Source organism: Taurulus bubalis (genome assembly GCF_910589615.1).
Source record: "Taurulus bubalis genome assembly, chromosome: 6".
In the NCBI taxonomy this organism is placed as follows: Eukaryota; Metazoa; Chordata; class Actinopteri; order Perciformes; family Cottidae; genus Taurulus; species Taurulus bubalis.
The window spans coordinates 21851059-21876060 of record NC_136594.1 but is presented as its reverse complement, the minus strand read 5'-3'; the positions used below and the strand labels follow the sequence as shown (position 1 = coordinate 21876060).

Here is a 25002-nt window from a genome sequence, read left to right as displayed (position 1 = left end):
TGCTTTAAAGGTGAGCACGGAGTCCAGGTTGTAACTTTTCTATGACTAAATCAAAGGGTAGGACTTAACTATCTAATACAAGCGATAAGTGGTCACTGTTTGCGAGGGTGTTTTTCTGTGGTGAAGTTGGGAAAGTGGGTTCAGTGGTTATCAGCACTAAACTGACCAAACAAGTTATTTCAAAATTGCCAACAAATGTTCCATTTACGCATTTGTCTTTTGACTGACAAAGCATTGTTGTTTTGCTCACCCAGAGTACATTTGATACTTCACAGACCTTTTTACCTCCTGAGCAGGAGTGCAAAAGCGTCTACATTTTTGGATCTGGGAGAAAGGGGCCACAGTATTGTGTTACCTCTGTTAATGTGTAACTGGCGAGGAGGCACATGTTTCCCGACCTTTGGACAACAATAAGTGCTGCTGCTTCTTTAAAAGACTTAAATCTAAAAGCTCTGTTGGAAATGGTGAGTTGGAGATGAACACGGATGCATTATCCATCCTAAAGGCAAATCTAAGCTGTGAGGCTGTATAACTGCACTCAGTATCTCATGTCTGTGGAAAACTTTGCTCATTGGAACGTGTCCTTTTTCCAAGATGTTTTTTTTTACTTGCCTGGCTTAATGGCTGTATCATAAATCGTCTATGGCCATGACCTTATTAGTTTGCACTGAGTGGGAAGAGTCTGCTCTGAATTTCTGCTGTGGTTTGTTCATTTGCATCATGACTCATGCCTTTCTAGCCTAGTAGGAAGAAGCTATTCTCAGCTAACCGTGTTTGTTTTGTTGCACTACTTAGTCATATTCTAGTATGTCTTTGCTCTTTTTTTTTTTTTGCTATCCCGCTCGGTCTGTTTTTATTCAATCCACCTCTTTCACAGCTTGTTTCCTGGGTCATACAGAGCTTCTACCGGCGAGACCATATGTGTAGCAATTTACTGGAAGCAGATATATAAGCAGTGGGAGGAGGGGAGGAACAAGTGGCTAATGGGGAGGGCAAAAAGAGGAGTGTAATCGGGAGGGGGTTGGGAGAAGCTGCTGTGGTCGGTGTAATGGTGAGTGAGTGGCTGAAGGGGATGATTGAGGGGGAAGTAAACCCATATCCCACCCGGGAAGAGCTCGGTCCACCCAGAGCCAGAGATAACTTGACTGTCTGAGCAGAGAGGTACATAGGTCCTAAACTCATTAACATCTCCCCCCTTCGTTTCCTCCAAACTCGCCATAGCTTCTTCTACTCTACATTCATTTCAAGTTTTCCACTAGTGCTGTCAATTGGGGAATCTCCCAGAACACAAATGTCTGTTAAGCACTCTCAGAATGCTGAGACAACAACCATCTGGATCTGCTGAAAAGAGAGGAAGACAATGACTGACGAGTGCGCCATTTGGTCCTGGTTTTCCTCCTCCTCCTGTGTCATGTCAGGAGATTGTGAAGCCTCTCTTGGCTTTCAGCACTCCCATCCACAGCCTTTTCAATTTCAAGATGCTTGAAGCCATTTTGGAGAACAGCGACAAGTCATCAGTTTTCATTTCAGCCCCATTTAAAAAGTCGAATTGGAACAATTCAAGGATTATTTTATTGTGGTATTTTAATAGTGATTGCCAAGTTTATTTTGGTACCGCACACATTATGATGCATTATTTCCATGGTAGTTCTGTTACATGGGTGGACTCGTCACCGTGGTTTATAAAACAGATTTGTTGGCATCGCTCACTTCCTGTTTTTGAAACGCTCCCAAATTCCTTGGAGGCCCCTTGCCATAAATGGCATTTCCTTTGGCTGACAGTGACATGTAAATGACTTAGTGAGTAGTGCAGCATGGTTAAATTTTGCCTTCAAGAGAAGGCCTGCAGTAAAAGATAACATGTAATGAATATATGTTGTTCTTCTACAGGACATCAAAGTGAGAAGAGGAACTGGCCAACCAAGCAGAGTGTGAGCCCCTGGACCTTGTAAGCAAGCAGCAACGTCGGCGTCTGCACCTTTTTTATAGGAGGAGGGAATGAAACCGGATGGGGATACCATGGAAACCAATGAGCCCACCGAAGCAGCAGCTGTAGCAGAGCCCTCCTCGTCCCAAGACAACATCACAGAGCAAGCCCCATCGCAACCCGAGGAAGCTGCGAATGACACAGCACCCGGGGCTGCAGAGCCCAAAGTCAAACCGAAAGCTCTTTCAACTAAAACGCAGCCTGCAGCCAAATCTGCAGCGGCCTCCGGATCGCGGCCAGGAACCGCACCGCTCCGCTCGGCGAATGGCGTAAAATCCTCCAACCAAACGGCTGCAGCTGCAGTCAAGAAAACGGCAACTACAGCAAAAGCCTCAGCAGCGGGGGCCATATCCAAAAGACCGGTGGGTGGCGCAGCTGTTTCCTCCACGGTCAAGAACCACTCTAGAGTGCCTGACAAGAAGCCTGTTGGACCAGCCAGGACTACCTCTGTTGCTGCTGCCACAGCAACAAATAGTAGCAAACCAACAGCAGTGAATGGCATTCCTAAGAAGAGACCAGTAGCTGAGACTTGTAATGTAGCGAGACCCAAAACCACAGGTAAGTCTGAATTGAGACGAATAATATTTGTATATTGGTGCTGTAAAACTTTTTCTCTGCTGACAACCCATGGTTAAACATCACTTCTTTTGCTTGACTTCAATGCAGTCTCATTTTCATGTTGTTCCTCCTTTTTTATTTTTGTAGCTACTGCCAACAGAGCGACGGCGTCCACTGCCCCAAAACCCAGCACTTCTACCACAACAAAAGCTGGTGTTGCCGGTGCTTCAAAGACCACCAGGTATGCATGTGTATCACTAGCACAGGCAGCAGGGCTGGTAAAGTAATAAACAGCCAATGATGTAGTTTTCATAGTGTGTTCGAACACATACATTTGAATGAAGTTGGGTTGGGGGAACTCCTTTTTTAGTTTCACTGACTAACGCTTTCTCCCTCCTCCCCCCCATGAGATCTGAACTTTTTAATCCCCTTTACCAACTGGACGAGGGGTGACATTGTTTATCTTGATGGTCTGAAAGAGCAGTGGAGAAGGATGTCCATTGTGGTCTTCGGGCCATTATTGAGTCAGATTTCGCTTCAGGAGTGTGAGTCATGTTAGCAGAAATAACCTGAGACAGAGGGGCCTTAACGGAGGCAGCGATACTGAAGAACTACCGCTTTGTTCCTGACAGACCCCCAGGCAGAAACCAGCCCCACCTCCCCAGGGCAGAGCTATTGCCTCGGATCATAATCCCTCTCATACTAAGCTGGTGGTTTGGCTAGTAGCAGTAAACGGCTCTCAAATTGTTTTGACTGTTGCAGAAATTCCTAGTTGGCCGCGTCGTTTACTTTCAGTTTCAAATCGGAAGCGTTTGTTTTAGAGGCTTTTTTTGTTGTTGTTTTACTCAAAAGAAATGTAAGATATCCAGATGAAATACAGGCTTTTATAATATGTTGCCAAACCTAATTAGCAGATGGTGGTTTCTTCAAATGTTTGTAAAATAATATGATTTAAAGTTTTGAACTTTCTTAATGCGATCGCATTTGTTTAAATAAAGTGTTCTGCCGGATCTATAATCCACCACTCTGCCATCTTTCTACAGGATGTAGAGTTCTGTACTGAGTGGCCTGATCAGATTATCTCTCCACTTGTCTCCCCTCTTGATGATCTTTTATTAAATAAAGGATTCTGCATTATTCAGATTTCCCAAGCAGCACAGTCATTGGATTCATTCGGTGCTTTAAGGAAGTAAAATAATGATAAATAATAATAATAAATGTGTGTCACGGCACTAGTTTATAAACTCAACTCTTCTCCCTCTTTTGTGGATGTGGAAGTCCCAATTTCCTATTTTACTGGGGGAGCAGTCCTCAGGCTAATGCAAACAGTTTGACATGCAACACATTTGTGTTCAATATTACATTTTTAAAAAGCAAACGGCGCTCTGTGCCGGGGCGGAGCTACAGTGCTGCTGGATAACGTTAAAAAACAGCTTTTATTCACTTCCCTTAAAGCCACGCCCACTCGGAGCTGATGATTGATTCAAGCAGGGAGTGGTTGCTATTCATGTTTTATACTGTGTGTTGAAGGGTGTGTACATGGAGGAGTCCTCGTCCTCTGAATTAATCAGATGAGACATTTCAAGTGTTGGAGTCTGATTACAGAGGCACATCATCCCTCCGCAACCGTTTCCTGGCTCGTTCCCCAGGACGTGACATCAGGCACTCGGCTCTCTGCTTGAGACACAGAGAGGAGAACGGCAGCCGGTGTCTGACCTTCTGACGGACGAAGCGTGTTGCATTTCGTGCCACCTGCACGTGATGTCAGTCGGTGGCGTGTTGAATCCTTTCATGTAGTAGCAGCAGCAGTAGTTGTGTTCACGCTGGCTCTCTGGCACAGTCGGACAGTACAACAAACCGTCTCTCAGCTCAAGCGGTGACTTGCATTAGTCATGACACTGAGAACGATGGCACCAGTAATCTGTAGCAATACGTGCAACAGTATTAAATGGTGTTAAAGGGTTTGGCCAACTACCTAATGAGATTATTCCCTGCAACACAGTGGCTGTTTACATTCTTCCTTTTACTTTTGTAGCCACTTCTTTGTAATTCCTGACCCACCTTGTTGTTTCTCTTATTGCGGAGACATCAGTCATTGTTGGCCAAACTCTGTAATGTGGCAGCACGGTTTCAGCGTCTTTATGTTTCTTACTTAAAGTATGTAACTAAAAAGAGCATGCATGTTTATGCACAGTCATTCAGGTTCTCCTTTTTCCCCAATATATTTGGCCTCCAACGTTCCTTTCCCTCCCCCTCACACCATTCCAAACGGTCATTGGGAGGATGTCTCAGTGGTTGATGAGGACTGGAGTAGAAGCCAAATGTTGTACAAATCTGGCACTTGCTTTGCTCTCCTCTCCTCCAACGATGGGTTATGGTGTCCTTGCACTGACTGAGCAATCAGTCTTTGTCCACCCCAACCCCCTCTTTCATTCTCCCCTCTCTTCCCCCTCATCCCCCCCCTTTCTTCCTTCTGATGTCTGCATGTACAGTGCCGGGCATTTGGCCAGGATTTCCTCAAGCCCTTATGATCCAACTTCAAGCGAGATGTCCCCATATTTCTAACTCATTCATCATTTAGCTGCATGCAGGGACTGTTAAATTCAGAGTGTGGGTATGTAACACCAGAAGGATAGTGATGATGTTGTTAAAAATGGTTTATTTTGTAAGGGGATCCCAATTGGTAAAAGACAGAATTGCTGGTGGATGTAGTACTTTGTGGTCCCTCATTCATTAATTCTAAAACTAAATGGACTGCTTTTGAGAACTTGTCAAAATGGCACAAAAACATAGAATTTGCCTGACTTTTATCCTGTCGTTTTGCTCGTTTCTCTTCCTGTCATCTCCCTGTTTACTTGTCCCATTGGATCTAAAGCTGTCATTTCTTCATGGGTAGGGAGCAGGATTACTGACCTAACAGAAAAGGCCCATGGTATCTATCCCAGTGACAGCGGGCGCCCTGGGCCTCATAAGAGCCAACGCTGTCTGCCATGCTATTGTTTGGCTGCAATACTTCATGTCGACTTTCCACCGAGCCTGCACTCTGTATTGTCAAGGAGATAACTGCAGGTCCACACAAACCCTAGGAATGTGTGCTCTTCTCGGGGAAGGAGTAAAGCAGCTGGTTTTGGACAGCCTTCAAGCCAAACAAGGTATTGTTAAGGTGCTCTATTTCCATTTGTTGTCTTGGAAGGGGGCCCTTGAAGTGATGAGAGAGGGGAGGTCAAACCGGCGAGGAGAGAAAAATGTACTTTGACTGCATTTTATTTGCAGGATGAGCTTACTGCCGCTGGGATAAAGTGTATTCCTGGCCATGCCCTCTCCTTTCTATTTGGCTTGATTAAAGCAGAATAATTAAATCTACAGGAGCGGGTATGCCAAGAGTCAAGCCTCCCAGCTGTGTTTTGAGGGGAAACGAGAGCAAAGAGGGACTCATCATGGATCGAGTAGGTGTGGCTATAATAAACCCTCCTGGATCATGTTTGCACTTTGATTTTCAGCCAAACAGATGTTGCAACTGCTCAGCATGTTAATACCACGGGCGTGTATTTGCATCTGTCCTAAACATTTGAGAATATTGTCTGCGAAACAAAGACAGTCCATAAAGTGCATCAGTGGCTTGTCCCTTTGCTGACCTTAAGAGGTCCTTGTGTGTAGTGCCTCTCATCCTCCCTTTGGGCTGTTATTTATATGGATTTCAACCCTCTGCTGGCAGGAAATGTAATCCATACTAATACACCAACAACAGAACCACCAACCACTGCCCACAGGCAGTGTGTGACAAGTACACAGGCTTCAGTGGGTCATCTCCTCTCTGTGCTGCCCCTATGGTTTAAACCCTTTCATGAGTTATTACTAATCATAAAACAATGGAGGGTTTGGGTTATGTTGTATCTATGACCTCCGTCACCCTCTTTATTCCCATCCCTTAACTCTTTATCTTCATTTCATCTGTCAGTCTCACTCGCTCTTCGCAGAGGGAAAGTAATTCGCTCAATTGCATCAGGAATCAATGTGGACATAATGGAGTGCTACTGTCTATTCATATTTTGTTTGCATGCAGGAGTAGATATGAAAATGCCCTCAATTAATGCGCCCTTTTCTGTTTATCTGCTCAAGTTCAGACCTGTGCCCCTTTTACTCACGTCTTACAGTTTGTATCTCCTTGTTTGTTTTTCTTCTGCGCTTCCTCATTACCCAACATTCTCTTGGGGCCGATTTCATCGCATTGTCTGACATGCTTCCATTTCACATTACAACTCATATCTCCTGTCTGATGGCAACTTGTTAGAGTATCCCTACGAGTCCATGTCTGTGCAGTCGTTGTCTGCTCCTAGGGAAACAAATAGTCATTGTAATGGTTATTGTCATGTGGGAGGTGCGTCTGTGTGCGGGCATGCAGCTCCACTAGAAGCCATCAAAGTCAGTTTGTTTACATCATCTGCCATGTCGGCAGACCGTAAGACGACGTAATCGGGCATCGTTGTAATTTGTGGCGGGGCCACACAGTTCCTTATGGCATTTCAATTTGATTATGGAGCTGTTGCTGTGAAAGTGATTTCAGTTTTTAATAGAAACAGATGTCATACTAATGATGCACAGTGCTGAGGTTTTGTGTTGTGTTTGCACGCCAGGGTTCAAGTGCAGAAATGATGGCTTGAACTGCCCGCGGCTAACGTCTCGCTCATTTAACAGCCTGTCTTTGTTTGTAGGGTAGCCAATTCAGCCAGACTACGTCAAATTCTTGGAGCCTGACAAGACAAATGTATTGTTTGGAGATTTCAACGAGCCCAATTCAGCAAGGGTTCTCAACTTTTTGTAATTGTAGGCCCACTTCTGATCCTTGGACAAATACAAAAGAAGTAGAGAAAATATTTTTTTAATACACCACACCTCTGTAATGACTCAAATAAATATTCATCTTTAGCCTCATCCATCACTGCCTGCCAGTATGAATCCAAATGAAATGTATTCAGGGTCTTCACCACACGATTCGGAGCTTTTACTCCTGTAGGGTTTTCTACAAAATCACTTTTTCATTTCCAAAAACCGACACGTTTTGTGTCTCTCCATCCAAGGAAATTATTTTTTATTTTCTATTATTCCTGTGGAATCTTGAACACATTTTAAATAACTTGCTTTGTAAATGAGCCCAAAAAATGTTTTTCCAGTGATTGAGTGCAGAGCACTAAGCAACATTCAGATTTGTATGTAGGTTACTGCTGTTATCACTGCACCTTTTTAGTCTTATGCACAGACCTCACTGCCGAATCCCTTTCAGTGATCAAACGGCCCTCAGTGAAGCTCTGGAAAAACGGAACTGAATAATATCACCAAGTAGTCTGGGCTCTGCTCATAAGATCCCTGCAACTACATTACATCTGCTACGTTGCGTAACACTGTAAATAAATTGGCTATTAATTAAAAAGGTTGGCCTCCATTGCCCTTTACACCCCATTTTAGTTTGGTCCATAGGGTCTTTTGCATGTTTCTCATTTGGACAAATAGTGGAGCAATCCCAATATGTGCATTTTCTTTTAGTAAAGCAAATGAGAAGATATATGTCCAGAGATCAAAATACTTCATCAGGAAATTACAGAGTTTAATGTCCTAACAGTTACGAACCTACTTGACCACTACTGCCGGCATGAGATTGGGTTTTGCCCACAGTTCTGCTTCTCGAGCCGAACCTGATGAACCACCACAACCAAAAGTATCAAGTTTTGTCTCCAGGGCATTTTGTTGCCTAATGGTAAGGGGTTCATGGGGTTCATGGTTGGATATTTTCCAATGTGGTTTTCTAAGAATGTTTCTTTCCGACTGAGCCAATCAACTGAGTAACAACCAGAATTGAGTCGGCAACTTCCATTGGGGAGAGAGAAAGAGACGCCATACACCCAATGCTCACTGGGCAAAATCTTCCATCCCGATATTGGTCATTTCATACCATGATAAGTATGATATTTTGTAATTCAGTAACTTGATAGTTCCTATATAATAACGGCAAGAGGAACGCCTATTTAAAAAAATAAATATATAATCCAGTTTTAATTCAACACTTTTCAAAAAAGGAACTCTCGCGCCAAATGAGCATGAACGTTTTTATGCGAGTTATTTACGGACTATGTTTACGTGCGTGCATGCACAAAAATGCAGAAGAATCAGATTAAGACAATAGTTTGATTTAACTACACTGGGGGTATTTCCATGAGCAGAATTAGCAATTTAGACGAGGAAATTATGTATTGCGATATCTGTATATGATTTCATCGCCGTATAATTCTATTGAAAGGCTAAATGATCATATTGAATTATCGCCCAGGTCTCAATTAGCCTGGCGACCAGTCTGAATTTTTAAATCTGAGAATAAAATACTGAGTGGGATTCGGGTCTCAAATTTGTCAGAACCATCCGATTCAGTCGGGGGCAGATTCAGGTCTCTGTTTATAAAAGAATTCTTGAATCTGCTGATTAAGAGTTCTCCACTTTTTTGGGTGTTTTTTATTTTATGTACATGTATAACATTTGCAAAGTGAACCAACGTAATATCAAGTTTACTGTGGGTGTTGAAGGCTGTAGTCCACATTGTGTCAGGGCTAAGCGCAAAGCACACTTAGAATCCTTTTAGCTTGTCGAGGAGAGGAGCCTGATGGAAGAAGAGGGGCGGTGGGTAAAGAAGTTCTGGCTTGTAGCTGCAGTAGTGAATTAGAACGAACACAAGAACTCCTTCAGATGTGTGTTCTCTCACTTTCCTCTTTTATAACCATAATCTTCCACAGTCCTGTATTTCCTTCCTCTTCTTTGCCCACCTTAATTCCTTTTTCTTGTTACTGTTTTCATGCACCATTCGGTACCCTCCGCTCCCACAACTCATCGTCCCCACACCCCTCGTCACTGTTTGTTTGCCTCAGTTCATTCTTCTCCAATTCAATTTTTCCATTCCCCTTCCATCTTTGTATTTTTTCCCCTGTCATCCTCCTCATTACGCCGTGTCCTCGCCTCTTGGAAGTGATTGGAGAATGAAGGAGGCATTAGAGTGTGACAATGGATTGATGGTTCGGTGTTTAATGGGTTCCTTTTGTTGAAATTGCTTTAGTGGTTTACATTAGCAGAGGTAATTTATTCATGCTTGTTGAGGGAGAGCATCAGATTTCATGTTTGGATCTTTGCCAACGAAGCGAATGGGCTTTTTTTTCCTCTAAGCGTTTGTGTGCCAACTAGACAACTTTCTGTTTCGTCTTCCTCCAGGCCTGCTGCAGGTCCCTCGACATCTCGACCTGCATTCACCACATCCAGGCCAACCACATCCGCATTCAAGCCCTTCACCACTGCAACGGCCAAAACGGCTGCCTCTAGAGTCACCACAGCACCCTCTACAGGCAGGACCACAGCGGCACTGCCTCCTAAACCTGTTGCTGCAAAGAAAGGTAGGGCGTTACGCCGCTCCCTGACCGGGAGACTGTCTTCTGAGAGCACTTTCATTTGGATAACATGCATTTTCTAAAATGTCCACAATAAAGTAGCAAAAAGTGGTTTATTTGTCAGCAATTAAATAAAAATGTTGATTAGATTGGGTGAACTGACATTTCTTGTTTTTCTGTTTGCACCAGATGTCAGTCGACCACCTTCTGCAGTGGCGAAGAAACCTACCGCAGCTACAACATCGGCTGCTTCCAAAAAACCCGAACCATATAAACCCACAGCCACCGTGAAGCACAATACCGCCTCCAAATGGCCCACGACCGGGAAGGCAGCAGACTCCAAAATGCCACCGTCCAAAACTTTGCAACCTGCAAACTCTCCTCTCTCAAAGAAAACTGTAGGGACTGTTTGGTCCCACGTCCACAACAAGCAGCCCCTTGGTCGAACCCCACCTGCTTCTCCAATCAATAGACCTGCAACTGGCAAGATCTCTCAACGTGTACCCAAACCCAGTCTGGCTGTTCCACCTTTCAATGCTGCGAAGAAGACAGGGTTTTCAATTACAACCAAATCTGCTGTAGAAGCACAGAGAGCTGCAGGTGCTACAGCTGCTGCAGCGACTGTGCTAGCAGCAACACAAGCAGAGGCGACAGAGTCTCTCCCACAAGGATCATCCCTCGCTGATGATCATCCCGCACCAGAGGATGACAGTCTACAGGTCTTGGCCCAGGATACTACGCCAGAGGTGGTACCTGAAGAGACCGCTCAAAGACATTCAGCTGCGTCCTCTCCTCCTCAAAGCCCTGTCAGGACAGCCTTACCACAAACGGTTCCACCCCAGGAGCAGCAAAATGCTCCCTCACCAACAACACAGGAGCAGACCCCTGCCCCAGCTGAGCCTGCATTACCGCCAGTGGCCCGTTCTCCAGATCTCTCCGAGGAGGCCGTTTACCTGTTAACAAACCAAACCTCCTCCCCATCTAGGGCCCTCCCGGCAGCAGTGAATGCCATCCCTCTGATAGTTCCCCTCACCAATCTTAATGAGGAGGAAGATGAAGAGGAGAGGGAAGGAAGCCAGCTGGTTTCTGTGTCTGAAATGAGTGGAACCACACAGCCCACGGAAGAGTCTCGTCCCGGGTCCGCCGGACCAGTAGGAGGGGCCGCTTGGAGGGCGAGTGGCGCTTTGCTCTCCGAGCTGGACTCCGAGGAGGTAAGCGGCAGCCAGCAGGGTGCGTCTGAACTGAGCGCCCCTGGCGTCCTGGAGGGAACGGAGAGCATGGATGACCTGGGAGACGGCAGTCTCAAAGGAGCCATCGACATGGAGGGAGCCTCAGCAGGTTCACCTGACTTTGAGAAGGTTCCTGACATACCGACAAATGACTTTGACGACGAAGAAGACGACGACGACGATCGGGTGTGTGACATGGATGTGGGGTCAGAGCGGGCAGACGAACCTCAGAGACCCAGGCATGACAATGATGTAGTGGAGGAGGATGATGATGAGGAAGAAGAAGATGATGATGAGGAGGAGGAAGAAGAAGATGATGATGAGGAGGAGGATGAAGATGTGGAGATGGCTAGTGAGGGGGTGACGGAGAGCGGGCTGGAAAGCTATGGGAATGCAGATGAGGATGACTTTGCTGAGGATGAAAGGCTGGACAACTTGAACAAAGTGGTAGAGCCCCCGCCCCCCCCTCTGCTGCCCTCCGCCCTGGCTGCTCAGTGGGACCAACCAAACCAGTTTGCTGATCCCTGGGGAGGAGCTCTTCAGCCGCAGCAGGGCCTTGAGCACGCACAGGTGGCAGGAGCGGCTGCAGCAAGCCCGTTGGCGGACCCCTGGCAAGCAGACTCGAAGACCCCAACTCAGACCCAAGCTTGGCTAGAACTCGGCTCCGCTCCTTTTGTTCCCGAAAACCGAGAAGTTCCCCATTGTTCCTCTGTCAAAGAGGAGCCACAAAATGTAGAGGCCCAGATGTACATGGATCAGTCTTGCCCCGCCCTGATGCAGACCATGGCCCCAGCTCTTCTCTCTGCCCCAGGAATGTCCCTGACCAGCACACCCGAGGAACTCTGTGACTACAATCGAGACGGGAAGCTTCCGCCTCAAGATGCGCGAACCTCTCCTCTCTTCTCACAGCCTGACTTGAACCAGGAAGCGGAGGAAGAAGCTGAGGCCGAGACACTGCCCGCTGACGAAGTCCTGGGAGGCCCTGCAACCGCCCCCACCTCCAACCAATCCTCGACCTCGGTAACAGAAGACGAGGCCAGCGACACAGAGGGAGAGGCTCTGTTGGACGACTCCTTAGAGGGTCCGGTGGTCAGACACCTAACCTTTGACTGCCAGCCTCCAGCCCAGCGCCTCCTGTCCATTGTGGATGAGGTAGAGGAGGCCACCACGTCGGAGGGCGGCGCCGGCGACTACGACGCCACCCCGCCTTCGGCGACATCGCTTGCGTCTTACGGCTTTGACACCATGACCACGGCCTCAAACTCCAATGCCCACTCCACAGGGGAGAGCTGCATCAAGAGCCCGGGCATCTTCTCCCTGGAGGAGCTGCCTGAGGAGGCCAAGGAGCCCGGTCTGATCCCGCAGCCTCACACCCAGCCGTGCCCCGTGGAGCAGCAGTACATTGACTGTGGGAAGCAGGAGGCGGAGTCTGCTGAGCGCGTCGGGGAGGAAGCGGCGGGGCCCGAGGAAGCTCTGGACCCTTCGTCAACTGTAAGCACTTTGCAGCAACCAGAGGAGAACCCCGATGACATCCAGCCTCCCTACTATTCTGCTATCTGTGAAAAGACTGACTCTTTTGCAGGTAATGTATAGTTAATCATCTCCCTAACAGCCCAAGCAATGCCCCTTAACTCCCACCGGCCCCGCTCCAGCCTCCCCACAATATCTCACGGTTGTCGCTCTTGTTGTCAGTGTTTGTCCCAAAATCTCTGGGGGTGGACGTAATCAAAGTATTAAAAAAATAAAATACAGAGAGCAAAGAAAGGGAAGACATAAAGAGGACAGCAGTTGCACTTCCCTCTATAACATGTCCATGAGTTTATGGCTTAAATTCCTGTATGTGCAATAGCTACTACTATTTACTCCTAATGTGTGAGCGTGCCTGGGTTTTGGTGTCTGTTTGACTTAACACAGAATCATGTGGTTGTCCTAAACTGGCATGGATTTGACTTTGTCTGTTTACAGCTCTTACCTAAAGAGGGAAAACAAGAAAATTAAGCATAACAAAAAGGCGGAATTAACTGTTTAACATGTTTTTCATGTGTATTTATCCTTGTGCTGTTTTTGTTTTTTTACCCAACAAAACTGATAACTGCCGATGTGTTTTGATTGTATATTCTTGTTTGATTTCGCTCCCCTACTTTACGATACAGGCAATCTTCCTTATCCCCAATCACTCATCCCTTCTTGCACTTTAACTTGTACTCCTCCAGCTTTTTTATTTTCTTATGTTTATCCATCTTTTGGAGTAATGAACCTTTTAAAACTTTAAATAAAGATTAGATTTCTACCATGACGTACTCTCACCGTACAGTTTTATTGAAGTGGGCTTCTGGGAGTGGCATAATTATGGTCAACACCACTGGCATTTGTTTCAAGGTCTTACACACTTCCACTTGGCCCATAAACTCAGCCAATCACTGCTTCACTCCTGCCATACACTCATGCAGACACATTCTTACATGTATTGTGGTCAGTGGAACTCACAGCCTACCTCAAGGACTGGAAAAATGCATTAATTGGAAAAGGCCCTGCCGTGAGTCGACCATCAACGCCACCAGACCTTCTCATCCATGGATGAAATTCAGCCTCAAGCAGCATAAGGAAGTTTGTCATCTCGTCGTCCACCCTCAAGATTAAGAAGTCAACCCTGCTGCTACTTTAATTCCACTCTGGGTGTGTTGCAGTTTTTTTTTTAGCATTCTTGCTGCACTGTAGTAATGTTAACTTATGCTTATGCATGTCACTGTTGCACACACCTTGACTTTCATTACATTAGTTTGGATTGGTCTGTTCAGGGGCAGCCAATAGCTTGGCTATAGGACTTGATGTACCTTTTAGTTCTTTAACGGGATTCCTTCTAAAGCCAAGCTATTCTCTCAGGGGTTTTTTTCTTGTGATGCTGGATGTCTATAAATGCATGGAGAGCTTTTGCATGACTCACTGGTTGACTAACTATAAACTCCATTCACGGGTGGCGAGGGTTTAGGCTCGCAATGCGCTTTTTTTTTGGTTGTTTGTCTCATCATAATTGATAGTGATTGCATATACAGGAAGTTGGCTGCTGTTTTTGCACACAAATCTTTCTTTTTTGGGTGTTTTTAAAGATGACATGTAAAAAGGAGAAAACAAATCACGACACGCTCTCTGCACAAATTTCTTGCCCCAGCCTCCACCCCCAGTCACCAGACCTAAGGTCACTATTTTCTGGTGTGTTCACCATAATTACACAAACACTGTGCCTCCACCCCTCTGAATATTTATAACGGCTGTATCTGTCACTGCTGCACAACGTTCAAACAATGTCCCACTGTCACTTGTTCAAAGTACAAATCAGTTTGGTGTTGTAGGCTACTGGCAGACCTTTTGGGCTGGGCTTCACAATGCTTCCCCTATTCCTTCAGCGAGTATGACCTCCCCTTTTTCCCCTCTACACCCTCCTGCTTGTACTCACTGCACTGCTGTCACTGTCACTGCTGCCTGTGATCTGTTTTATAACCTCACGCTACTGTAATCTTCCTTCCTCGCTTCCTCTCACACACAGGCCTCACTGCGCTACCGCACCGCCGCGATCACTCGGCTTACCCCAGAACCTACTGCGACATCCTGAAGCCCCTCGCCACCGCAGCCGTCGCCGCCGTCGTCACCCCGCCCAGGCTGACCTGTGCCGACCTCCCGCCCAGGAGCCTCGGCCAGCAGGCGCTGAGCCCCCAGCTCCGCCGGCTGGAGCAACACCAGAGGCAGCTGCTGGAGATGCAGCAACGCAGGGATCAGCAGAGCAGGCCGCTAGAGGAGGCCGAGCAGGAGAGGAAGACGAGGGAGGAGGAGGAACAGAGAAGGAAGAAGCAGGAAGCCGAGGAGGAGATAAAGAGGAATGAGGAGGCGCTGGAAAGGAAGATACGAGAGCAGGCGGACGCGACGAAGAAGAAGGAAGAGGAGGAAAGATTGAGGAAAGAGGAGGAGCGTAAGCAGAGGAGAGACCTTGAGCTGCAGCTGCAGCAGCAACAACAGGAACTGAAGGAACGGCAGCAAATCATGCAGTGGCAACAAGAGCTGCAGCAGTCTAATAAAGGGCAGACGGTACCGCTGTCCCCCTCCTCTGGCCTCTGCACCATCTACGAAGCCCTGGAGACGAGTGACGAAGAGGAGGCAGAAGAGGGAATAAAGGAGCTCAACCCCACCAAAGGGAAGAAGGAGACAAGTAAAGAGATGTCCAATGGAGAGACCGGTGACGGGTTGGATAAATACAAACATCGGGACTCGTCGCCGTCCGAGGGCCCTCCTCTCCCAGACTCGCCCCAGACATCCAGCAACCCCTCCCAGGATGGAGACAGCTCCTCCCCTGGCCTTCCGGAGTCTCCAGAGCGACCTCCGCCCCTGGACCTGGACTGGGGGGAGAAAGTGGACATAGTCCAGCAGCTGATCAATCAAACCCTGCTGCTGAACCGGGACGGCTGCTCGTCGCTGCTGCTGCTGCCGGGCGGAGCCGGCGGCAAGCTGAGCTCCCTGGAGAGCAGCCTGTGGCCCAGCCTGCTGCCGCCACTCACGCCTCCCTCTGCCACTGTCACCTCCGTCAGCAGTTTCTCCCCAGAGGCCACCGGGAGTGCCCCGCAGGGAGAGTGGACCGTGGTGGAGCTGGAGACTCACCACTGAAGGGATGCGAGTGTTGAACACTTGAAGCGCTACGTCTGCAGTACTGTGAAACATTAGCAACACTCATACAGGGAAGTGACACGAGTGCTGTCTTTGTACACAACCACTAGAAGAGGCACATGACAAATAAGGTGACGCGTTCACGTATACAGAGCGACCTGCATTCACTGTACTCAAATACACTTATTTACTTCAGCTGCACAGAGCTTGAAGGGCTGGGCAATTTGGGAGGGAAACAATTAATTGCAATAATTAGAAGGAATTCGATCTTTAAGAGGATCACTTTGTTGATGTCCATCACATTGTACTGAATGGTAAAGGGTTGTTTTAAACTCATTCCCAAGTATTTTAGAGCCTGAGAGAAAGTGAGTAAAATCCATGATGGTATCAACAAGATGGACAATACATTATATTTATATTCTTCCCAGCCCTGGAGCTAGACCATAAACTAGTGTTGTAGATCAGTGGTTCCGGAGCAACAACTTTCTTCTTTTAAACTGCTGAATTATTTTAAACTACTGAAATATAGTTGATTATTCAAATGTAGCAACCTGCAGACCGATACAAATGTGACAAACAGGGCTTTACTTTAAAGGGTAAAAATGTCGGCTAACAACTGCCATAGATTCACTTGAGAGGCAGGGATTTACAACTACTGTTAAAAAAGCAGCACATGCAACATGGGTGCTGCGGTTCAATTGTTGGCTGTTTGGCCAAGCTTGCATGCTGTTTTATTGATGCAAAAAAAGAAGGTAAACGACATTTCTTGCCCTGAATCAAGACTCTCAGGCTAGCTGCCACAGCCAACAGAGTAGATGGGTTTGATTTCGGACATGGAAAGCCGAAGATTGGAACACGGTTGCAGTCAAGTCAGTCCAGCATCTACAACTCTGCCTGTGAGTCTGCACTCAGGGCAAGAAAGTCTCTGATGCTGTCGGTGAATATATTGGTGAAATATTAGCTCTGCCACAGAAACACAAGTAGACCAACACAAACGTGACACCAAGCTGAAACTCTACACTGACTAAAATATTACATTTCAATCCTCTAAAACTCACCTAAAACCATGTGACCACTGACTGCATCCCGTGATGCACCACTGCTACTGACTAATGAGTTTGGAATGGGACACTTTTCAATACACCTAATCTGTGCATGGGTGGCCACACACGTTGCCAAATGGCCCTTATCAATCAACGGTAAACTGACTGATAGATTAGGTTGTTTTTACTTTGTTCCTCACCTGTAACTCTTTTTAATTGAAGCGGTTAATTTACTCCTTATCACCTTATTTTAAAATGAGAATGCACTGGATATGTCGTGCTACTGAAAAGCGATGAAAGATTCTGAGATTGCTCTTAATCCCAATCAGTCTTGTGAATTTGTACAAATTGAAATGTTTATTGGAGGCTTGGCTTTAACATATTTGCAAACTGAGGACACGGAACTGTTCCAGAGATGAGGAGGATCCTCATTTCCCCCACACGATCTGAACCGTACAGTTCTTTACCAAAGGTACGACGTGGAAGCGTTTCCCTTTGACACACTGGAGTCGAGCACTAATGAGCTTTTAAAAACGTGTGTCGACTAAATCCTGCTGAAGGCCTTTTTATGGCTACTGCTCTGGAGCCATGTGTGCAGTCCCCCATTGATTATCACGCTCACATTTTAGATGATCTGTTGGGGATTACAGACGGATGAAAGGCGATTATCAGACAAGGCCTTCTTTACTTGTGCGGTAGGCTTCACAGACTTTACATTCCAAGACGAACTCTGGGGTTTAACGGCTGCGAAGGTCAAGATTCCCTTTTATTGTAAGACATGAGGTTGGGTTCAATACCGAGCCTTTCTGGGTATTAACTGTATTGTTGAAGCTGTGGTACGGACGTGCGTGTTGTAAACGGTCATGTCTGTGCTGTAAGTCGGGCTGCTGTCTGGTACTGTGTGTTTTGTCAGTCGCCGAGCCTCGCTGTGACCTCACTGTTTTAAAGAGGACAGGTTTGAATTGAAAGCAGTATGAATCTGCATCCGGTGCTTTAACCTCGACTCCTTCCTCACTCTTGATTCCCGCAACATCGCCCACTAATCGGTGCGCTCTCTTATCGAAGCCCCATGTGCAGCAGCTGAGAAGCAGACGGGGGTTTACGCTCATGTATGTCTGTCAGACGCATTACGCTCACTGCATTTATTTTTTTTACAAAGCTGGACTTTTTAAATGTGCTTTCTTAAACATGAACGTGTGACGTTTTTGTAAGCATTTGTGTACATTGTTTCAAAAGACTGTTCACTGTAATGAAAGGAAACTCCACTTTACTTTTGTACTTTAGAGATTTAGAAGTATAGCAGCCCTTTTAAGAGTCATATATAGATTTTTATTGAATGAAGGATGGTTGTAAACGGTAGCTTTGATCCTTTTGTTAAGTAAATTAACTTTATGAACTGATGAGCTCAATGATTACAAGGTCAAACTGAACACAGTAGACTGAACTGTGTGAACAAACTTCATGTTACCTTTGCTCAAAGATAATAAATCTCACATTTTAAATATTAATTTATTGAAAACTAAGTGAGGCCTTTGAGTGCCGCTTGAAGTAACTGGGCAACTCTCACTGGAGGAGCCCAAATCATGGCAGCTTGTTTCTAAAATGTAAAGATTTGTGTTTATTTCGACTCTCTGGTAGACGGACGTCTGTGATTGTGTGTACTTATTTCAATGCGATGTTTCATGTAAATAAAATGTTTTTTTAAATAACGTTTCTGGACTTCTTTACAACACAACAATAGACATAAATATGCTGGAACTGTTGTAAAAAACGTAACACAATATATACAATCTCTGATAATATCTTCTCCACGTTAACACAATGAACAAATTAAAGTGACCAAATAGTGTGCAGCAAACATCAGGAGTTAAACGGACTCATCACAGTGCACGGCATAAAACTACGACTACTATAAAACTTTGCTTTGGAAACCAACACTGGTCATAGTGCATCATAAAGAACAGATTTTAAATGTGGAAAAATTAACAGGCCCTGAATGCATCTGGCAGAAATCCTCACATTTACAGTCCTGTGACTTCAGCTCGGGTGTTTCTGCTCCGACGTCCAGATGTTCGAGCTTAGAATCTCTCGTGAACTCGGTGACGCAATTCTGCGTCCTGACCAGCTTTGAGGATCGCGATCTAAACGGGTCCAGTCTCATTTTCGTGTGTCAAACCGTCGGGATCGGCGCAGAGACGGCAGACGTGCCATCGCCGCCATCACTCCTGTGTGACAACAGCAGCTGCTGCAGGTAGTCTGTAGCGCAGCAGCTCGACGGCTCGACACTTCCCAGGTACAACAGCCTGTGATAGTTGGCCTGAGGAACCTCGCACATGATCCTGACAAAAAAACAAAACAAAGAAAATACATGAGATGTGACTTTAATGTGAGGAATGTCTTGCTTTTGGCCACATCTATCCGCTATCTTTTCGCTCCCCCAGAGAGAACTGAGCGTTAAAAACTCTTGACGTGAAAACGGCTACAGAGCAACCACTTATAAGTAATGTAAATCTGTTCACCAGTCATAGATATCCTCTGTGACGGGGGTCACCTGCACCCACTGACCGATGGACCACATCCTCACCACGCTGCCATGAGAGACGCCTTGGCTATCCTCGTCTGCGTGTGCGTTGGGGATGTCCTCGTAGCACAGGAAGTAACTGAATGGGACGACGAGAGATTCAAGATGTGAGATCTATATCGGCCGTCAAAGTTGTAGAAAGGGCAAGAAGTTGACCGGAACAAAAAAAAAAAAAAAGAGGGTGGAGGTATCTTCCAGACTCACTACTCTGTGTCCCCCTCCTCACTCTCGTCATCAGTCTGCCGCTCGTCTTGGAGTCTCTCCACGTTCCAGCGCATGCGTTTGTAGAGGCCGGTGTCGGTCCGGGCCAGGTACGCCGTGGGCTTACAGTAGCGGAACGCGGTCACCCTCAGGGGGCCGAGCCGACTCTGACCCACGCAGAAGTGAGACACACTGCAGTGCAAACGGGAGATTGGGGGAAGAGTTAGACCTGTTGTGACTGAAAATGAAAGAAATATTTTTGACAAATTAGGAAAAATGTATGCTTTTTAAATGAGCCAAATGCTGCGTGAATAATTAACCATTTAAATATGGGAATATTGGGTTTCCCCTGACTGCAAATGCACGTCTGAACTACCACATGAAGACTTTTTGTTTGTTTGTCATGTTTTTGTGCTACTATCACATGAGTAAACAAGTGTTAGTAGCTGTGTGTGTCCAAGTGTACCTGTTAGGCATGGTCTCGTCCAGACAGAGGAGATTATAGCTGGCGTAGGTCAACACCAGTTGCTCCAACCTGTCACACAGCTGCTGAGAGAAGTCCAACAGCTGCACACGCTGCACACACACACACACACACACACACAGGAGAATTACACTCAACTTGTAGCTGTTAAACTATGTTTTCATTGAAACAAAATGTATTTATTCATTTAGTAACGCGATAATCCAAAAGCCTCATTTATCAAAACCCAGGATGCCGCTCAAATACCTTTTTGCGAGTGGGCGTGAGTCCGTTGTGCTCTAGTCAAAGCGAAAGGCATGCAAACATTTAAATGAAGCTCGGCAGAAAACCGCGCAGAAATGTGTTCAAATAATCAGTCGGTAGTTAAACTTTTAGGAACTTCATCAAAACAAACAACAAATCTAGAAAATCTGGCTCATAAAATACACGCACACAATCATCCAGAATAATACGCAGATACTTCAGGAACACCTGATTTTAAAGAGTGTTATAAAGGGCTTGAGGATGGCCTTTTACATGGGATGGAAATGGTTTTTAAACTTTCCAGTTAGATTTACATTAAATTTGGGCAAAATTACTTTTTAGAAATGAAAAAAAAACTAAAACCACAGCCCGGGAATGTATTTATTTCAGTAAACTTGTGCAACACTCATGCTACATATGTCTGTAAATAAGTATAGGGTGAACCAACCCTTGTGTAGACGTCAAAGGGCAGAACGTTGTGCTGGGACAAGGCGCTTGAGGATTCCAGGTGGTTAAAGTAAGGCTGACAGGTGTACAGGAAGCTCGGCACTGCAGCAGCAAGAGCCTCTCTATCTAGGTGACCCTGTCTGCAACACAAACACGAAAGGAATCATGAAATAGAAATACGTGTAACATCAGTGCATCGTGAGCAGCCAGTACCCTACCCGTTGACGAGCCAGTCGTGCAAGTCATCTGCTTTGCTCCTGAGGAACTGGAGCTGCAGCTCCATAGACCGGAGGCTCCTCTCCATCCATCTGAGCCCCAGACAGCTGCAGGAGGCCCCGCTGCAGGCCGCGCGATCACCGCAAGGTGGCGCCGGAGCAACGACAGCCAAGAACGGCAGCGGCTCCTCCGACTCTGAAACGCAAACGAATGACCGTCGTCAGCCTCGTGTACTCCTCTCTCGTCCACTAAAATAAACACCATGTGAATGTAAAGCGGTAGTGCATGACCGTGTATTGGACCTCCGTGTCCGGTGTTCTGAAGACCCTCCACGCGGTCCGCCTCCTCCTGCAGGACCCCGAACCCACGTTGTCCTGACGGAGAGCCAGAGGCGAGCTGGACCGTAAACTGAACTTCAAGATCCGTCATGCTTTCTGCTGTATTGTGTTTTTTAGGAAACCTGTTGAGAAATAAAGCGCTGAATTAACTCTGTGTTTCAGATGAACCGACGCGGAATGAGCCGTTAACTGTTATCCTCTCTCAAAGTAAAGAAGGCGAGCGAGCTAACTGTCGCGATGCTAGCGATTCACCCGAGATTTAGAAAAGTAACGACCGGAGACGACGAATAAGTCAGTCAGCTAACTGGGGTTCTGGCTGAAAAACACTCCACGAGATTGTTAAATGTGTAATCACGCCACAGCCTGTTAACTATGACGTTTTGATAGCAGAATAGCTAAGCTAGCTAGCTAGCAGTGAAGCTACCTGTCACCGCGTCTGACCGTTGTCCACAACCTCCAATCAGAATCGTGCCCTGCGGGATGTGAAAGGTCAAAGCGTCTCGGCAAGAAATAATAAAACAAGGTGCTTTTTTCATTTCTTTTTTAAATGTTTGCTTTTGTTGGTCTACATTAACATTACAACAAAATATCAACTTTTTTTTTTAACAAAATTCTCTTTGTTTTATTTTTTTGTCATTTTTTAATCATAATGAATGCTAATCTAAATTATAAAAATATAAAATATATATATATATATAATAATTATAATATATAAATATATATATATATAAAATAATCTTCAGAAAAAGTTGCTTCTAAAATCTCTATATTTGTAAATGGAACATCTGTCTCACTTATAACAATGCATACATTTGCATAATTCACTTTTTGACATGAAACATGTTTTATTACACATGTTGTTATCAAGACTGTTGAATCAGATTATTTTTATGACCAATAAAAAATAAAGGACAAGACAGAAGTTATGCATGGGCACAGTCATGAATCAATAATACCTTCTCAACACCCACAAATTGAATTGATGTGTGTGGATGAATTTGTAATATTTCCAAAATGTCAATGTCCTTGCTTCTCACTCACAGGATATGGAACCGTACTCAGTGCCAGATTATCATGTTGTGTATATGTCAGGATATCTAGTGAGTATCCTGCAGCATTTAAGGTCACTCTCTGTTCCTACGTCCTTGAGATCTTTCTGCCGGCTAATTTTCATTTAAACAAATCAATGATGCAAATGCAGTCCAGTTCAACATGTCAAATCTACAAAAGACATCCACTCACGCCACCAACACATCACCTAACCTAGTCTTATTTTGAGCTTTTCTCTCACACTGCGGCTTTTCTATTTCTCTCTCTCTCTCTCTCTCTCTCTCTCACACACACACACACACACACACACACACAGGCTTTGTATTAATATATTATTAACATTTCTGTTGAATGAGGCAAGGCACATTTATTTGTATAGCACATGTCAACAACAAACGATTCAAAGTGCTTCACAAAACCATTAAAAGCATCAAAACATAATGCAGAGAAAACAAGATTTAAAAACAGTTAAAACATTAAAACAGTCAAAAAGCAAAATAAAAAATGTAATAAAAGTTGAGAATGTGATCAACTTCAGTTGGGTTTTGGAGCATTGTTATTGACGAAAACACAGGCTATGTTAGACTTTAGACTCGAAACCTGGACTCAGATTCAACACCCAATTTCAGTTTTTTTTAGGATCACATCGGTTAAAAAGTCTGTATTACATGTTCATTCTACATGGTCTGACATTTTTGGATTATGTCACAAGAGTGAAGACTCAACACACGACTGGGATCCAGTAATATACTATATATAGGCTTTATTATTCCAACATCTGCATAATAAGTTCAATGCAAGTGAAAGATATGAGTACTTCTACCACCACTGTGTTGTTGTCATTGAGTGTCAGAATTCACAACACGCCGTACATATTCAACAGTTGGGTTCATCAAGAAGTTACAGTCGACAACGATGGCTCGCGCCGGTCACATGGTACATCCGGGCGCGTCCCCGCCGCCCAGCCCTGGACCAATGAACGCCCGGGCGGCATTGCTCGAGCATCGGGAGCGCGCGGCAGGGTATAACGTACAAGTGGTATGTGCGGCTCTCCCGTGAGTTAACCGCCGCGTGAACGTGCCGAGACGCTGCCTCCACTCATCCCGCGTACCGGATCGAACAACTAGTTTGTGTTTTTTTGTTCCTGCCTTAAGCTAGCGGGATATTAAACGGGGCAGATATAGCGGTCTATTGTCCCTCGGTGTGAGCTGCTGGTGAAGGGCTGACAGGCGGCTTTCTTTTTGTTGTGTGGCACGTGAAGGAGCGCGGAGACTGAGGCGTGTTCACGTCCCACGGGTGTTCCCGGGAAAAGCAGAGCGCGGAGAAAAGGGGGCTTTCTTTTCGTCTGATGTCGCCCGTGGATGTGACTTTCTCTCTGCTCGGGTTCAGCAGGACATGACGGAGGAGCGCCGCCGGTGGGTTTTATGGGGCTCTTGCTAGCTGTTGAATGGCAAGATGAACAATGACTGCCGAGCCCAATAGTTTTGTTCGGATGCCGCTACACCGCGAATATCATTTTTTTGGTTTTTAAACCTAAAACAACCTAAACGTGTGGACAGCACGCTATTGTATTTGTGTGGCGCGAGCGCTAACGTCGGTTAAACCCGGCAGAGGGGAGGATCAATTCAGGCGCGGCCAGGCGAGCCACCAATGCGGATTACCTCTTGACTATTTTGCCTTTGTGTCAATACTGACTGTTTGTGTAAAGTTTGAGATAACACCCGAGGGACCAATACCCGGACGTTTTTAATAGCCGTCTCGTTTCCGTTGTCTTGGAAAGGAGACGAGACGTTGACGTGAGGAACAAGACCCACATGTGCGCAGGTCGCCCGTGAAACGGCAAACTGGCTGACAACAGAGCAACGACGACGATGATGGCGAACGACTCTATACAAGTAAGTGGACGGAGGAGAGGTGGCCTGCAGCCCGCGCGCATGAGCTCATTTTAGTTATTGACCTGTCTTTTGATTGTCTGACCAGGATGTTGGCTGATGATCTGACTTCCTCCCATAGTACATACTTTACCCAGTGGTTCCTAACGTGTGTGTGTGTGTGTGTGTGTGTGTGTGTGTGTGTGTGTGTGTGTGTGTGTGTGTGTGTGTGTGTGTGTTGGGGGGGTCTTGTGACCCCCTTCCCCAATTCACATGGACTCAGTTGTCAGCTCTACCAAAGAGGGATTTTTTTCTATTTCAACTGTTTTTATAGTACAATGATGTAGTAGTGTTCAGTCGGCAAAGACAGGGAAATATCATGAACAAAATATTTTGTCCTGCCTAAAAATCATCCTGTGACTTCTCAGATTAATCTGGGGGTCCAGAGCCCCAAATTGGGAACCGCTGGTTTAAACCACAAAAAGGACTAACACAAACCCAGTGGACAACAGGCAAAATTAAAAAATGACATTACTGTATATTGGTCGAGTTAACTCTGTGAGAAAGAGAGAATCAAACGACTACGGGAAAGCGCCATTTTTAGATCCCTGGTGGATTCTCAAGGACCTTTGGTGGCCCTGGACCCCCGTGAGGAACCACCAACCACTCGGTTGAATTGG

At 45.8% G+C, this 25002-nt stretch overlaps 2 protein-coding genes across 2 annotated transcripts; one reads left to right on the top strand and one right to left on the bottom strand.

Moving 5' to 3' along the window:
• Positions 1-2019: 2019 nt before the first annotated feature.
• Positions 2020-15848, top strand: prr36a (proline rich 36a; the record flags this gene model as incomplete). The annotated part of the gene is made up of 5 exons (XM_079219232.1): positions 2020-2545; positions 2693-2786; positions 9794-9972; positions 10156-12777; positions 14740-15848. The coding sequence occupies 5 exons, from the start codon at positions 2020-2022 to the stop codon at positions 15846-15848; spliced, it is 4530 nt and encodes a 1509-aa protein (XP_079075358.1).
• A 3213-nt stretch (positions 15849-19061) lies between these two features.
• On the bottom strand, positions 19062-21492 carry cUnh19orf67 (chromosome Un C19orf67 homolog; the record flags this gene model as incomplete). Its single annotated transcript, XM_079219231.1, has 7 exons — positions 19062-19230; positions 19411-19551; positions 19677-19865; positions 20140-20249; positions 20849-20987; positions 21066-21258; positions 21366-21492. The coding sequence occupies 7 exons, from the start codon at positions 21490-21492 to the stop codon at positions 19062-19064; spliced, it is 1068 nt and encodes a 355-aa protein (XP_079075357.1).
• Positions 21493-25002: the final 3510 nt, after the last annotated feature.